This window comes from Pholis gunnellus (assembly GCF_910591455.1).
Source record: "Pholis gunnellus genome assembly, chromosome: 9".
Classification (NCBI taxonomy): Eukaryota; Metazoa; Chordata; class Actinopteri; order Perciformes; family Pholidae; genus Pholis; species Pholis gunnellus.
The window spans coordinates 14,207,636-14,223,199 of NC_136535.1; the positions used below are offsets into that span (position 1 = coordinate 14,207,636).

The following is a 15,564-nucleotide window of genomic DNA, read 5'->3' on the forward strand; positions in this document are numbered from 1 at the left end:
CCAGTAGGTGTTGGAATATTTCAGTCTGAACAAGCATTTGACCGACCAAAATGCCATCCATCAATGGCTTAAAACAAACATTATTCACTAATTTGGCATTTGTGTAAAGACACATTTGACGCACTACCCCACAGTTAGACTCACAAACCAGTCAGCAAAAGTTCCGCCCTTCCACTTCTGATTGGTCAGGATAAATGGTCACAGATGGTGAATTTATCCGTGATGAAATCGTTGGGTCTTCAGCATCACAGACACTAATTAGCATCATCTTCCTGTGTTTACTCCTGTGGGAAAGGGAGTGGACCACGATGGAGTCTACAGACTTATAGATAAATGAAGATAACTTTAATCTAACTCCTAATGAGCACTTCCCTTCTCCTCCCACCTCCTCACATATCTTCCTGTCTAGACACCAGTTGTGCAAATGTGTCCCCCTTTTCCCGATGATCCTTTGTCTCTTTAAATTGGACATTTACAGTAGCCTTCACTGACCTCACAGGGTTGCAGGTCCTAATGTGACTGACATACTAAATATCTGACGAAGAAAACCAATGCTTTGATTTCTCTAAATTGCCTAAAAGCACTCAAGTGTTTAATTTAAAATTGAAACAATTGGCAACTTTATACAAAAGCAAAACCAGCTGAATATGGTAAATGGTAATGGTAAATTAACATTATATTGACCTTAAACCTTTGTTTATGTTTGGGCCGCTGCAGTGGGGTCCAGCTGGCATGCTCCCCTGCCAGCCTCTTTATCTCTCTGGCCACTTGAGTCGGGGAAGTGAGGCTGCCACACAGCGCCTGGTCCTCACAATCGCTGGAGCTCCTCCAACATTCCCCCCCGGCGGCAACTCAAACAAAGCTGGGGACTGACGGTGACTCAGCCATTCCTCTCGTGTCTGCTTGTCTGGCTACCTCCAGTGAGCACTTAACAGTAAATATCACCATGTAGTCGTACTTAGAGAAACATATTCATTAATGATTGTACTGGATGCACTGATGTAGATGGGGTGTGTTCTTGTTAATTATGATTAATCATGACTGATGATTTTACACAATACTTCTGTATATAATAATAATAGTGACAACGAGTACACATAATGAAGAGATACAATTTATGATGCAAAAACAGACTAAAGTTCCAAAAACACTCGCTCATGGACTGATTCACTATTCCCTACTTAGTACACACAGTTACTCATTGCATTGTGGGATTGTCAGCAGTTTTCTTTCCACTGTGAACATTTATGAGGGTAAATGCTACATGGACTTGTACTTGTAAAGCGCTTTACTAGTCTTCCAACCACTCAAAGATCTTTTACACTGCATGTTATTCATCCATTCACACAACTTCATACACTGATGGCGGGGTACCATGCAAGGTGCCACCTGCCCATCAGGACTAGCTAACATTCATACCCAAATATACACCAAGGCACAGTATTCGGGAGCAATTTGGGGTCAAGTGTCTTGCCCAGGGACACATCACATCAAGGTAGGTAGTGTACTATATAGCGCATGAAATTCACATTTAAGAGTTCAGAAGCTAAAATAAAATGGCTGTACGTTAATGTAATGCACTATATATGAAATAGGTCTAGAACCAGCTCACAATGACAATATTGACATGCTGTTGATGGTACAGTACATGGGGTGGTTTTGCAGGTATTTGGTCATAAACCAAAGTACTAAAGAGACTGCACTTTAGGCGAAAAGTCATAACAATACTGTACCTAGGACTCACGAATGCCTGTACCAAATGTTGTGTCAATACATTTAGTACATTTTGAGGTGATTTAATAATAGATAATTTGACCTAACTGGTCTCCTAATAATAACATTCCCATACAACGAAACTGCACTGGGAATGACGTCTTGAAGGAAACACATTTTTTACCGGATTACTTTTGTTTGTGACGTTGGTCCCATGACTCACAAATATGTTTCTAATTATAGTCCGCGGAAGTCTGTGTATGGAGGACATTAGATGGATGGGTGGGTCGAACAAACACAGGGCCTTCAACCAGCTGTTTGTGTACCATGTCAAACCATAAGTCAATGTTCACTCATTTAAATTTACATCTGTAAGATTAATGATTTATAAAACATGCTTATTTTAAGCCAAAACAGATGATTTCACTTTTTACCTAAACATAACCAAGTACTTATGTTGTGATTTTGTTTAGTTTTATTTTACAATGCTAACCATGTGTTTAAAACTTCAACCGTAATCTGGGAGAAAATATGTTTCCCTCTTAACGTAATAGAGAATGCAGTTCAGTTGTACGGGAACATCATTTTGTAGGAGACGGGGTTGCCTAGAGCCACGCTGTGAGGCTAAAAATAAAATGCACAGAAGCCACAGAAGAGAAAAGACATTGAATTAAGGCTGGAAATAAGCAAAAAAAAAGAAAAGTTATTTAAAGGTGGAATTAAAGTCAAATTATCAGCAGGCAGAGCCATTCAGTCAATGTTTTACTTCAGTTTCATAATGAGCCAGCAGAGAAGCAGTTTCATTGACTTGTCTCACCGCTTGATTCATATTTATAAATGTATGCAGCCTCCTTTGCTCTGTTTTTTTTAATAATGGCATTTTTGTGTTCAGTCTGATACAATAATACCTGAGCTGATACATCATCTCCTCGTGTCCATTTATGAAACACAATAAATATACATGATCATGATTTCACCGCCCAACTATTCTAATCTGCTGGTAGTTTTAAGCAAAAGGGTGATTAAGTGGTTTTGTAAGTTATCAGACACTCACCAGGAAGTGAGAGAGGGCCACAAACAGGAAGAAGCGGAATGTGCTTCCTGTTGGCCAGCGCTGTTATACAGGGCAGATTCCTTGGACCATCATAACTGACACAACCAACACACGCACACACACACAAATACACATGCATACTAAGAGGTAGGAATGTTTTTCCACTGGAATCGGGGAGAAGCAGACTGTCAGGAAAGACAAACAGTAAGAGTAGATAACATTGAGACAGCGTGTCCCCGGGCCCGGGTACACATTAGAGAACATGAATCCAGCTCGAGCTCTTCAGAAGAGATCATTCTTATGGCCGATCCACTTTTAAAACATATATATTCTCACAAAACCGTTCATATCTTAATCATGTAAACGATCTGTGGTTTAACTAAACACAACACTGGAAAACCAAAGCAATGAGATCAAAGATGCTAAGACACTCTAGCTGTTGATGTATTGATAATACTCGTTGCATTAATCACAAGGAAAGACCCCTTTCACATTATGTCACCTCATCCTTTGTTAACATAAATCATAATGATTAGCAGCTTTACAGATGACACAATATGAGCCAATGGGTCCTATATTATGGCAGCATTTGGCCAACATCATTAAATTAGACATTTGGGACGTTATTATGGCCGGATTGGAATATCATTTCTAAATCCATCTTAACTAAAACATCTGCACTACTGATTAAATAAATAAGTTAACTTCACACCCTGCCCTTCTCTGTCCTTTCTTCAAATTCAAATCCATATCTACTTAAGTAAAAATAGTAATACAATGTAAAAGCAAGGGACTTAATGGTGTAGCTGCTTTAAGGGGAACTCATCTTAACTACTTCATATACAGTTGGGCAGTTTCATCTTCACAATTCATCATATTGTATTAGCTAGTTATGTGTTGAGTAAAAATGTAGTCTGTGACATACCTACTGTACAAGTACAATAAAAAAGTTATGGAAATGCATGTGTTTCTGTACAGTATGTGCTGCCGCTGATGTGGACACTCATCACAGAGGTGAGAGTGAGAACTGAGGGAGCAGGCTTGTGTATATGAAATTAACATTGGTTGTCCTTGAGGGCTTCCTGATTGAATCACACAGGCTCGATGACGTCATGCAAGGTTTAAGTCATATTTCGGATTAGGGAGGGCGAGAGAGAGAGAGAGAGAGAGAGAGGATGAGTCACTGCCTCATTGATGACTGTCTCCACTGAGTGGTCAGATAATTCAGGTACAAAAAGAGACACAGGCACAGCACGCCCGCCTAATGGCACTCAAATAAAATGACTTATTGGGAACTCGCAAAATACACCTTTTAGTAAGATTAAATAGTATTGATGCCCGCTGCTCCTCCCCATGAGGCTGGTGCTGAACAATGAAGAATCCTGCTCTTCTGTATTATTTATGACTACAAGGATTTAAATAAGTGACCACAATGAATATCTGTGCTGCCATCAGACGTGGGCTCAGTTTGTGTTAGATTACTGAAACATTCAGGAAGAATGATGTGAATTCACCTGATCCATCTCGGATTTCAGTATATTTGAGGTGCTATTACTTTGATTCGGGTTGATATCCCACTCTGTAAATGTTTTAGATCGGTGACTGAAAACATCAAAGCTAAGTTATAGCTCCTTCTGGTGTTCTCCGGGTTCAGAACTTCTTCTGTATTCATGTATGGAGTACTGCGGCCTACTGGACACAGGCCCTGTGGCGCCTATGCCTGAACATCTGTTTAAAGGGACTGCATGCACAAACAGTCATAGAAAGATGCAAAACAAACAGATACAAAAATGGCCACAAAGAGACACATGAGATGACCACAAAGTAATGCACAACTACCTGAAGGGGGCGCAACAAGATGCAAAATGACCACAAGGAGATGCAAACTACAGAGACGCCAAATGACTACAAAGAGATGTAAAACTACATAGATGCTAAAGCTGCCGTTATTATGAACAGGGTTGCATTCAATAATTATTTATTATCCATTAATATACATTTTATTGTATTGTTTTTAAGGTGATTATGAAAAACGATATTGTTTTGATGGATGTGGTGGTCTGGGGGGGGGGGGTTACACACGCGAGTAACAACTTGTTTTCTTAAGCAACATCAATCTTTATCAGACATGAATCTTTCCAGGTGTCTTGAATATTTTTCCAAACAAAAGAAAATACAAAATAAGACATTAAAATAGAAAAGTGTTCCACTCAAAAGAAATGTTAAGTGCAAGGTTTCATTTGCCTCAGTTAAAGAATATGACAAAAGACATACCATGTCAACTCGAGCACAGTAATAACCTCTTTCTGCATCTCAAAAAGAAAGACAGCAGTGATGACGCTCTACAGAAAGTATCTCTCCGTCGCATCCCTCTTAAAACACAGGCTTACGACTCCCTCTTGTGCTAAAAAGTGGGACTGCTCATCAGCATCTGAAAGCAATCTCACAGAGCAGTACGATGGACTGAAGTATACAGACTGAAAACAGCTATGTACAACCACACCTAAAACAAAATACAACACATTGTATAAACTATCTCACAGTGTGAAAACAGAGCTCACTTGCAACAACAAACGAGACTCCCAAGTGCTTCTCATCCCAAATGGCGTGTTCTGTTTAAACAGGAAACAAAACAAAAGTGTTCACGCGTCAAAAGTGAATGAAATCACATCCTGACACCTGATCAGAGCCTCTTTTTGCACCCCGATGGGAGTGTGCAGGTCCGACACCTGAAAGTTCAGCACGTCGATGTCGGACGCCCTAAACGTGGCCTCCACCTTCACCCGCTCGTACATGTGAAACTGAATCTTCTTGTTGGCCATGGCCAGGAGACACCGGAGGAAACTCTCTCTCAGCACGGATCGGGCGTGCTGCTCTCTCGGCAGCTGCTCGGCATCTGTGTCAGACGCCGCAGAAGAGGGAATGGTGGTTCGACAGAGAGCGATGAAACGGGGGGATTTGGGGTCAAATCCGCGGCTGTTGGGGTCGGGTCCTTTTGGGAGGCGGAGCACAGACACCGGCGTCGCCATCTTGAGTCTTTCTGCCAATTAAAAATAAAACACAAATGATCAAAACTAACCAGGCATAACGCCTACTTTTAAACCCATTCATTTGGCGTATAGACCATTCACACAGATGACCAAGAAATTTAAATGATGATTAAAAAATGTAGCATTTTTGTGATTCGATTAAATCAATTAAACAATGAATGCACTATGATTAAAATCTGAAGATGTGCATGCATTACCTCAAAGCACTCAAAAACAATGCAAACATTTAGTTGATGGAAATAATGTTGATAATCGATTATTGGTCACTTATCAAGCAGCTTCTATCCCATGTGAAGGTTTACTGCTGTCTCTGCTTTATAACATTATGAATTAAATAACTTTTAAGACAGTTCAGCCTCGTGTTTTAGGGACTTGTGATGACATTCTTCACTGCTGAAGCTTCTGTTTTTGGACACCGCCTTGCTTACTAAATGACTAAATTGAAGCAGGCCACCCTCTCAATATAAGTCATAAGTTTAACACCATCAGCATCAGAACACATTGAAAAGATTTGGCGTCAATACTGAAACTCATGTATATTTTTAAAGACTCGTGTGCCATGATGTTTGGATTTATTGCTAACGTTACACTTAGCTTCATGTGGTGTAAGTTACAACAAGCTTCACATTTCACATTGCTACAGGTTATTAATCCACGGCTAACGTTGTAGGTTGAACCGCTGTTACAGCCAACGTTTGACATTTAAACTTTACTTTAGCAACTTGGTTGGAGCACGCTGCTAATTGCTCAGACTACTCTGATAAAAAAATAAAATGGTACAACGTTTATCTGGACACGCTGTGACCGCAGAGCAAGCTCTCTTCCTCACAGTAGAAGTTAATAACGTCCAATAGATTAACTAACGTTTCACTAAACCCTCGTATTGTTAATATATATATTTACTCACTGTTTCCTCCAGTTATCAACATCAGCGGTACCAGACAACGGGCACGTCTTCTTCTTCTTCTTCTTCTTCTTCTACTACTTCTTCTTCTTCGTTGGACAGGAAAGTAGCTCACAGGCTTATTACCGCCGCCTACTGGAGTGTGAAGGCGGTAAAACGAGGAAATGAACAAACGTGTTTCTCTGCTGGTGGTGCTAGAAGTTCTCATCTTATACTAAAGTAAAAGTAGCAATACCACAGTGTAGAAATAATCTTTTTACTTAAGTAAAAGTACAAAAGTATTCGAACTATACTTAAAGGGCCAAAAGTATAAAGTAGTTAATAAGTCTAACTAGAAAATGCATTTCCTGCTGAAAATGCGTTGGAATGCTGAAAGCTGAAATGAATTGCAAAAACATTGCTGAAAATAGATATCCAATTCAAACAAAAAATTGCAAAAAGCTTAATAATTCAAAAGGTTTAAAGATTAGAAATATGAAGAGACATAGCACACGTGTCCTTAACGAGCTGAACATTTTGATATTTGAACGGTTTCAACCTGCATTTGCCTTCTCCACCTGCAGATTCTGGCAGACAGTTGTAACCTAAATCTCCATCTAAAGCCTCTGCCAGCAACCTACATTTGCCGCCTCCACCTGCAGGTTGCTGGCAGTCAACTGTATCCTAAATCCCTGCCTACCGCCTCCACCTAAAGTTCATGTTGCAGCCTTCCGGAATCTGCAGCCTCCTCCAACTGCACATTCTGGTAGAAAGCTGCAACTAGAACCTCCACCTAAAGCCTCTGCCAGCAACCTGCATTTGCCTTCTCCACCTGCAGATTCTAGCAGACAGTTGTAACCTTAACTTCCATCTCTAGCCTCCTCCAGCAACCAAAGCCTCCGCCTCCACCTAAGGATCAGGTTGCAGCTTTTTCTGCCAGAATCTACAGCCTCCTCCACCTGCACATTCTGGCAGACAGTTGTAACCTAAATCTCCATCTAAAGCCTCTGCCAGCAACCTACATTTGCCGCCTCCACCTGCAGGTTGCTGGCAGTCAACTGTATCCTAAATCTCTGCCTTCGGCCTCCACCTAAAGTTCATGTTGCAGCCTTCCGGAATCTGCAGCCTCCTCCAACTGCACATTCTGGCAGAGTTGTAACCTAGATCTCCACCTACAGCCTCTGCCAGCAACCTACATTTGCCGCCTCCACCTGCAGGTTGCTGTCAGTCAACTGTATCCTAAGCCTCTGCCAGCAACCTACATTTGCCACCTCCACCTAAGGTTCAGCAGCCTTCTGCCAGAATGTGCAGCCGCCTCCAGTACATTCTGGTCGTATGCTATAACTAGAACCTCCACCTAAAGCCTCTGCCAGCAACCTGCATTTGTCGCCTCCACCTGCAGGTTGCTGGCAGTCAACTGTATCCTAAATTCTGGCAGACAGCTGCAGCTAGAACCTCCACCTACAGCCTCCTCCAGCAGTCTACAGCCCTGGCCTCCACCTGTCGATTCTGGTAAACATCTCCAGACTCCTGCTCCACCTTCATCCTCTTCCAGTTCCATCCTGCAGCCTTCGCCAGCGACCAGCAGCTTCCATCTACACCTATGCCTCACCTCAAGACCCAACGGATGAATTCCTTCTGCAAGATCTGAGCATCAGAGATGCCTCTTCCTCCTCCTCCTCCTCCTCATCCTCCACGTTCACCACCAACTCCTGCACTTCTCAAAGTTAAATAAAGTCCATCAATCTCTGCTGTCATCAGATCAGATCATTTGAGTCCACAACAATTAGCATCAAACAGATTCCTTCATATTTGAGATCTCAGTGGATTTGTGGGATTTTTAACACAATTTTCTCATCAGACACTTTTCTCATTTTTATTATTTGTTTTGCAGTTTGCCAGCAGCTTTCTGTTATTATTAGTTTAAATGAGGAATGCTAAAGGTTTAACATAGATAAAGATAACAACTTCTGCAAACTTAGAAATATCAATTATTATCATTCAAAGTAAAACCTTCAGTTGTAGCAACAAACCAAGCCAGTCCTCATACTTCACCGACAGTGATCATTCATAATATAAAATGTCTCGTTTTGATTCAGTACAAAGTGAGAAACAATTATTGATACTAAAGCTGAACTAAACAGTTGTAGGTTTGAGTGAGTCCCACGTAAGTAAAGCGTGAATTGTTGTGAAAACAGTCAAGATACCATCTGGATGTGGTATTAATGTCAGTGGTGTTGCAGCACCGTGAAAGGCCGGTGACAGTAGAGGGGAAATACATGCATCTGAATCAAAGCATGTCTTCAAGAGAACTACCGCTTAGGAGATCATATATTTTCCAGCAAGACTACAATACCTAAACACTGCACCAAAATAGCTTAAAACCGACAATTTTAAGAGATAAATGCAGGTTTTTTTCCACATCAGTTTTAAAATAACATCAGTGGCCTTGAAACAGGTTTTGCTTCCTGTTCAAATCGGACGCTAAGTAATGTACTTCAAATATAAGAGGGAATTGTGTCTATCTTTCAGTGTCCCTGGATCATTGGGGAGTGAGGCCATCAAGAAGATAGGAGGCAGCTGGCCAATGCCTTCGTCTATAAGACCCGCCCCATTGTAAGGGAGAGCTGGCTTCTTCCCCGCTGACACACCTGGTGTGCTGCTGCCACATCTGGCAGCAGTATTGCCTGATTTGAACTGGCGGCACGTTTTTACCTACCAGCATTCGCTATGAGAATACTCATTTTTGTTGCAATTTGAAATGTCCTGGCCTTTGTGGAATAAAGGTCTTTGTTTGGTTAACTCCTTGCCTGAGTTTTCGTGATCATTTGCTATGGTTTTAGAGCCAGACCATAACAGAAGTCATTCGGATGAACGCTTGTCGAGAAAATTATTAATATATATGAACTTCTGTTCAGGTCTGTCTTCCTTTATCTCTTTCTGAATGTGCTGCATATAGGTCAAGCTGTAACCAGTATGTCTTTTGGTGTTTTAACATGATGGGTCCCCTTCTCAATACATGATGCATAATGCTAACATAAATATTACTTGCACAACATTGGGTTTTCCCTTCATTTGTCACATTGTATGTTTTTTTTTAAGGAATTCATGCATGACAGCTCTTGCTATTGTGAGTTTCTCCAATTTCTGAGAAATGTCTCTCACATGGCATTCATTCCCCCAACCGCTGCCTCACACACCCACAGTCCTGTTTCCTGTTTTACCGTAAACTGCTCCGTTTTTTATCCACACTCAAACATCTTTGATTGGGTAAATGTGATGCTACCCCTAACACACAGATTTCATGTGAAGAGGAACTTCATTAAAAATGAGAATGTATTCACTGATTTCAACTATGAATCTATTCTATAACAATTGTGTAGGGCCGAGATCCTCCTTGTGGCACTGGCACCCCAGTGTCTGGGTGCCAGCAGTCAGAGGGGTGTCGGAGGGTGCCAGAGAGTGCCGCCAGCAGTCAGAGGGGTGCCGGAGGGTGCCGGAGGGTGCCGGAGGGTGTCGGAGGGTGCCAGAGAGTGCCGCCAGCAGTCAGAGGGGTGCCGGAGGGTGCCGCAGAGGAGTGTGCCCCCCTGGTCCTTGTATGTTTTGATAGTCTGTTTTGTGGTTTATTTGTTTTTCTTTTGAAGAGCGACGCAAAGTAAGACAGGTAGTCTGGAAGTAAGAATATGTCAAAATAAAAGTAAAGGTAATAGAATGACCATATGCAAGAAAATGGTTCGTCTATGATGCAAGCACATACCAGGGTAACATTAGAAGACAAATAAATAAATATAAATAAATGTGGGCTGATGGGAGTGTGTTAGCAACAATAGTTGACTACATGCAATTTAATATTAATTTATCTGGCAGCACTCTCTGGCACCCTCCGACACCCCTCTGACTGCTGGCGGCACTCCTGTGACAACTATTGGCACTGGCAGTTGTTGACATATTGCCATTCTTTTGGGCAGACACTATCAGGCAGGTTTTATTTTGCCACTCAATGTCTTTGGCTTGTTTCGAAGGGTCATCTAAGTGTTTTTTTTTTTTTTTTTTTACTGTAGCAGTATTTATGTTGACACTGCTCTGTTAAAAGTTTGTTTGATTCATATCCTGTAGAAGTTGTTTATTGCTTATGTTGCATACTTTTCATAATAATGCAGATGTGTGTAGCCCACAGAACAATAACGTTCTAATGTTAATTGCATTGCATCAATATCTTAGATATTCTAAACTGCTAAATTGAGTTATTGTATTATACATTTTGCCTTTCCAGTAAACACAGAGTTTAAAGTAATATAACCCCCTAAGCCAGGGGTGGCCAACCAGTCAGAGACCAAGAGCCACATTTTTTACTGTGTTACCGCAAAGAGCCACATCACACATGGGCACACATGAACATCACCCTATCCCTTCCTCACACACACACATACCTTTGCTCAGCCAGATTTATTGTAAATGTCACACACCAATATGATAATGACAGAAATTGACTCCTAAGACCACAGGCCAGTCATTTTCAACAATGAACATTGTGTACACTGTCTCACACAGACAAACTCTCAGTTCAACCAAGTCCACAAACAAAAATATAATAATTAACAATAGTGTTTTTCTTTTACTATGCATGTTTCTTAGTGGGACTTCTGGCATTCCTTGCCTTGAACAATCCTCTTCAAATCTGGCTTGTATTCCGTTGTTGCCACTCGAAGCAATTCTTTCACATGGGTGTCAGTCAGAACAGATCGATGCTTTGATTTCACGTGTTTCACGGTAGAAAACACAGACTCGCAGACGTATGTTGACCCAAACATTGACAGTATCTTAAGCGCAGCCCGTTTGACATTGGGGTATTTTTTCATTGGCACACTTTTCCAGAACTCAATGGTCCCGTCCCTTAAAGCAGGTTTGAGTTGGTCCTCCTCACAAAGATCGATCATCTCCAACTCAGCCGCATCCTCATCTGTGACTAGCGGGGCTTTCAAACAGTCCGTCTCGGCGTTAAATGGGTCGACGAGGAACGTAATCTGTGGCCGCACATGCGCGTTTGACGAAAATACCGTATTTAACTCAAGCGAAGCGAACACGAACATTAAAAAAACACAAATACAAACTTCGATATGAACGTAAGAGCCGCATGAAACCGGGCAAAGAGCCGCATGCGGCTCGGGAGCCGCGGGTTGGCCACCCCTGCCCTAAGCAATAAGTTACTGTAAATTCAAATAATTACAGAAATAAACTGCATTCATTTTTACTGTAATAGACTGAAATTGTTCAACAGTGACTATTGTAGAATTACAGTATGTTGCTCTGCTGCCAGTATTTTACTGTAGATTGAAACAATACAGAAATATACTGTATTCTACTTTTACAGTAATATGCTGTAAAGTCATGGCGTCTCTGCTGCCAGCACTTCACTGTTATTTAACAGAAAGTCTTTACAGTAGGTTAGTTCACAGACAAAAGTAACTTAGCTGTCATATGACCTCATTGAAAAGGACATTTTGTTGGTAGGTGGACCCACTACATATCTACTGATATGGGGTATCGTAGAGCTCTGGGTGAACAGAGACGGCTACAGTATTTACTTCCTGATTCAACAAAGCTGGCAGTCTCGTGGGGAGGGGAGGGGGAGCTGCGCTCATGTGATTGGTTGAAAATGAGGCTGACATCTGATTGGCTACAGATAGGTCTATGTTGAAAAAAACGCATTTGTGAATCCAGCAATGTCAGGGGAGTCTCATAAAACCCACAAACAAATGTGTAGCAATCCACAAAGAAATGCAGTGCGATCCACAAATAAATACATACAAATCCACAAACAAATACATACAAATCCACAAACAAATGCATACAAATGCAGAAAAATATTTGTGATTTTTTTTTACATTTATATAAATCGTAATTTATTTATGTGTGCATTGGAATGGATTTGTGAATCGTTCTGCGTGCATTTGTAAATCGAATATATTTGTAAATCCTTCTGTGTGCATTTGTAAATCGAATATATTTGTGAATTGTTCTGTGCGCATTTGTGAATCTTTCTGTTTGCATTTGTGAGTCTTTCTGTGTGCATTTGCAATTATTGAGACTGATCTGACCCCATACAGCAGACACTCAGCTCTCCGTGGTCAACTCAGCAGACATATAGTGCACCTATATGCTGAAATTCACGGTAAACGCATTCAAACGGTACAGATCGGGAGCGAGCGAAGGATTTTGAAAGTTAGCGGAAAGATTAACGTGAGACAACATCCGGTTCCTTCAGACGACCATCCGGTTTTCAGAATAAGATGAAAAGTATGAATTATATTCACATTAAGTATAAAACATACTACCTGCATCTCGTGAGTTAAAGAGAAAGTTCACCTAAATTGTGCGTAAAGTGTCTTTATTCTTTGATCGCTGGGTAACCATCATCATCTCGGAGTTACAGCATTATATTGATGAACAGTAGAGCTGCATTCACATGCACTGTCATGAAGACACAAGACACACATTTAGATGAAACGTGCTGAAACATTTTATTCCTGTTGCACAGCAGTGGAACGTTTCACATAAAGTCACACACTGAGCACATTGAAGAGATATAACTGCTGTGTAAAGAGAATACTGCTGTTAAAAAGAACCTTATTTGTTTAAAGTGTTTGCAAACCAAATGTTATTGCTCTTTTGTTCATATAGCAGTACTTTTAAAATAAAAGTGCACAATACACAACTTTTGAATTCATTATTGAACTTTGCGCATAACAATGCGATTAATCGTGATTTAAAAGGTTAATCGTTGCCCAGCACTATACTAATAATTGCATAAAGGAGGAAAGCACTTTATTTATAGCCTACAGAATAGTTTTTTATTTTTTATTTTTTTTGGCTGCACAACTGGGAAAAGTTTTTTATATATATATTTTGGATATAGAATATACTGTTACTGTGTATTGACATTTTAGAAGAACGTTTTTTATTCATTTATTTAATTATTTATTATTATTATTTATTTGGTGCAGAATACTGTTTTGTAGGTACGGTTTTATTTTGCTAAGTCATCATGTCATACTCTACTACTATTGCTGTTCACCACGATTGAGAGGATTAAAGTTTCTTCTTCTTCTCGGCAGACATTTCAACTTGTCGTAGGAAAAAGTAGAGATGTTACTAATAACAGTTTCCCAGTAGACATGACAGTGAGTCAGCAAACATTCTAAGACAATGAAACAGAATTGATTGGAGACTTTAATTGTGTCATCGAACCTGTATTACACATTTTCCTACTAGAATCTGATGACAACGTTGCTGATTTTGATTATGTTGTCACTGCTAGACTTGAACAGTCGGAGCAGCTCTGGACTGATGCATTTAATGCGTTAGAAGTGAAACGCATGAAATGGACTACAATTGAAAACTACAGAGACGAAAAATATAAATGAATCCACGCAAATATATTGTATCTACTACATTACAAAAATTCAAAATACAGTACATTAGTTGCATGAATTAATCAAAATGGATGCAAATATTATAACTGTAAAAAAAAACCAGTGATAAGGGTCATTAAAGTTTATTAGTTAATAAGAAAGCAGAAAAGATCAAGCTATCGGTAGAATATGTGTATCTTTTGTTTGACTTATGAAGCATAGCGTTAGTTCATGCAGGACACGGAAGTCATATTTCTGCCCAGCAGCTGGGAAGCAAGACAACTTCATGCGTGCTGAGGATTATTTTTGTGGTAACCTCTGACAATCGGCTCAGAGTCGTATAAGACTTACAAACTTGACAAAATCAAACTCACCTAGCTGTCTGCCCATTTAGCAGTGCTCAGTGGTACTCAACTGTTTGAAGTTGTAGTTCTGTTAGCTGTTTACTAAACACACCATCCCAAAAAATATAAAAGAGCAAAAAATAAAAAAGTGCCATCTCTTGAGGTGAAGAGTCAGCAGGCAGTTATTGGCAGTATAGAAGATGCCGCCATAAATGAGCACCCAAAATATTATGTATTTTCTAGCAGCAATATACAAGATTTGCATGGACAGGCACAGAGATGCACACGCACGCACAAACTCACAGGACCAATCTCATGATCTCCTGGCAGGAATAGTAATAAACAGAAAGCTAAGGTAGGGTTTTTTATGGTTCCTCTCCATAATGTCAGGAAAAGGAATAGGACCCGAACGATGACACGGGGAGCAGGAGGAGGATTTTGACAAACAAAACTAACACAGGAGGTGAATCCAGAAGCAAATCAGTATCCACAAGTGAAACAACGAAACAACAGCAGCAGAAAACCCAAAGTCCCACAATGAGCAAGTTGACAAATAAAACGATATATATGTGTGTATATATATATATATATATATATATATATATATATATATATATATATATATATATATATATATATATAGAGAGAGAGAGAGAGAGAGAGAGAGAGAGAGAGAGAGAGAGAGAGAGAGAAAAGGAAAAGAAAATAATCAACAAACAATGAAAATGAAATAGGAAATAAAACAATATTTAAGCATCACCTGAATATCTGGATTGGTTTGATAAATGGCAGATAAAATCATTGAATTAATACTCCCAATTAACATTTAGTGTATAGGCTGTAATGGCCTCGGTGAAATGTGATGCCCTATTTGCCCCAAATGCAAAAATATTTGTGACTAAATGTGAACCTCTGTCTGGTTTAATTTGGTAAATAGATATGGTTGAGATTAATGAATCTTTTGTTGCATCGCGCCACACCCAACGTCCTAACGAATGATGAGTGCATGCTGCGTCTCCCAATAGCCTAGTTTATTAGTTTATTTATAGTTTATTTATTTAGTTTTAATCCTCCTGCGCAGCAGGTCCATTCATATACATTTCTGTGT

The 15,564-nt window shown here is 40.1% G+C and overlaps 1 protein-coding gene across 1 annotated transcript; it reads right to left on the reverse strand.

The window, feature by feature from the left end:
- Positions 1–4,889: 4,889 nt before the first annotated feature.
- gemin7 (gem (nuclear organelle) associated protein 7) lies at positions 4,890–6,775 on the reverse strand. The gene is made up of 2 exons (XM_079165838.1): positions 6,725–6,775; positions 4,890–5,807 (listed from the first exon to the last, which is right to left on the reverse strand). The coding sequence occupies exons 1-2, from the start codon at positions 6,744–6,746 to the stop codon at positions 5,410–5,412; spliced, it is 420 nt and encodes a 139-aa protein (XP_079021964.1). The 5' UTR covers positions 6,747–6,775; the 3' UTR covers positions 4,890–5,409.
- Positions 6,776–15,564: the final 8,789 nt, after the last annotated feature.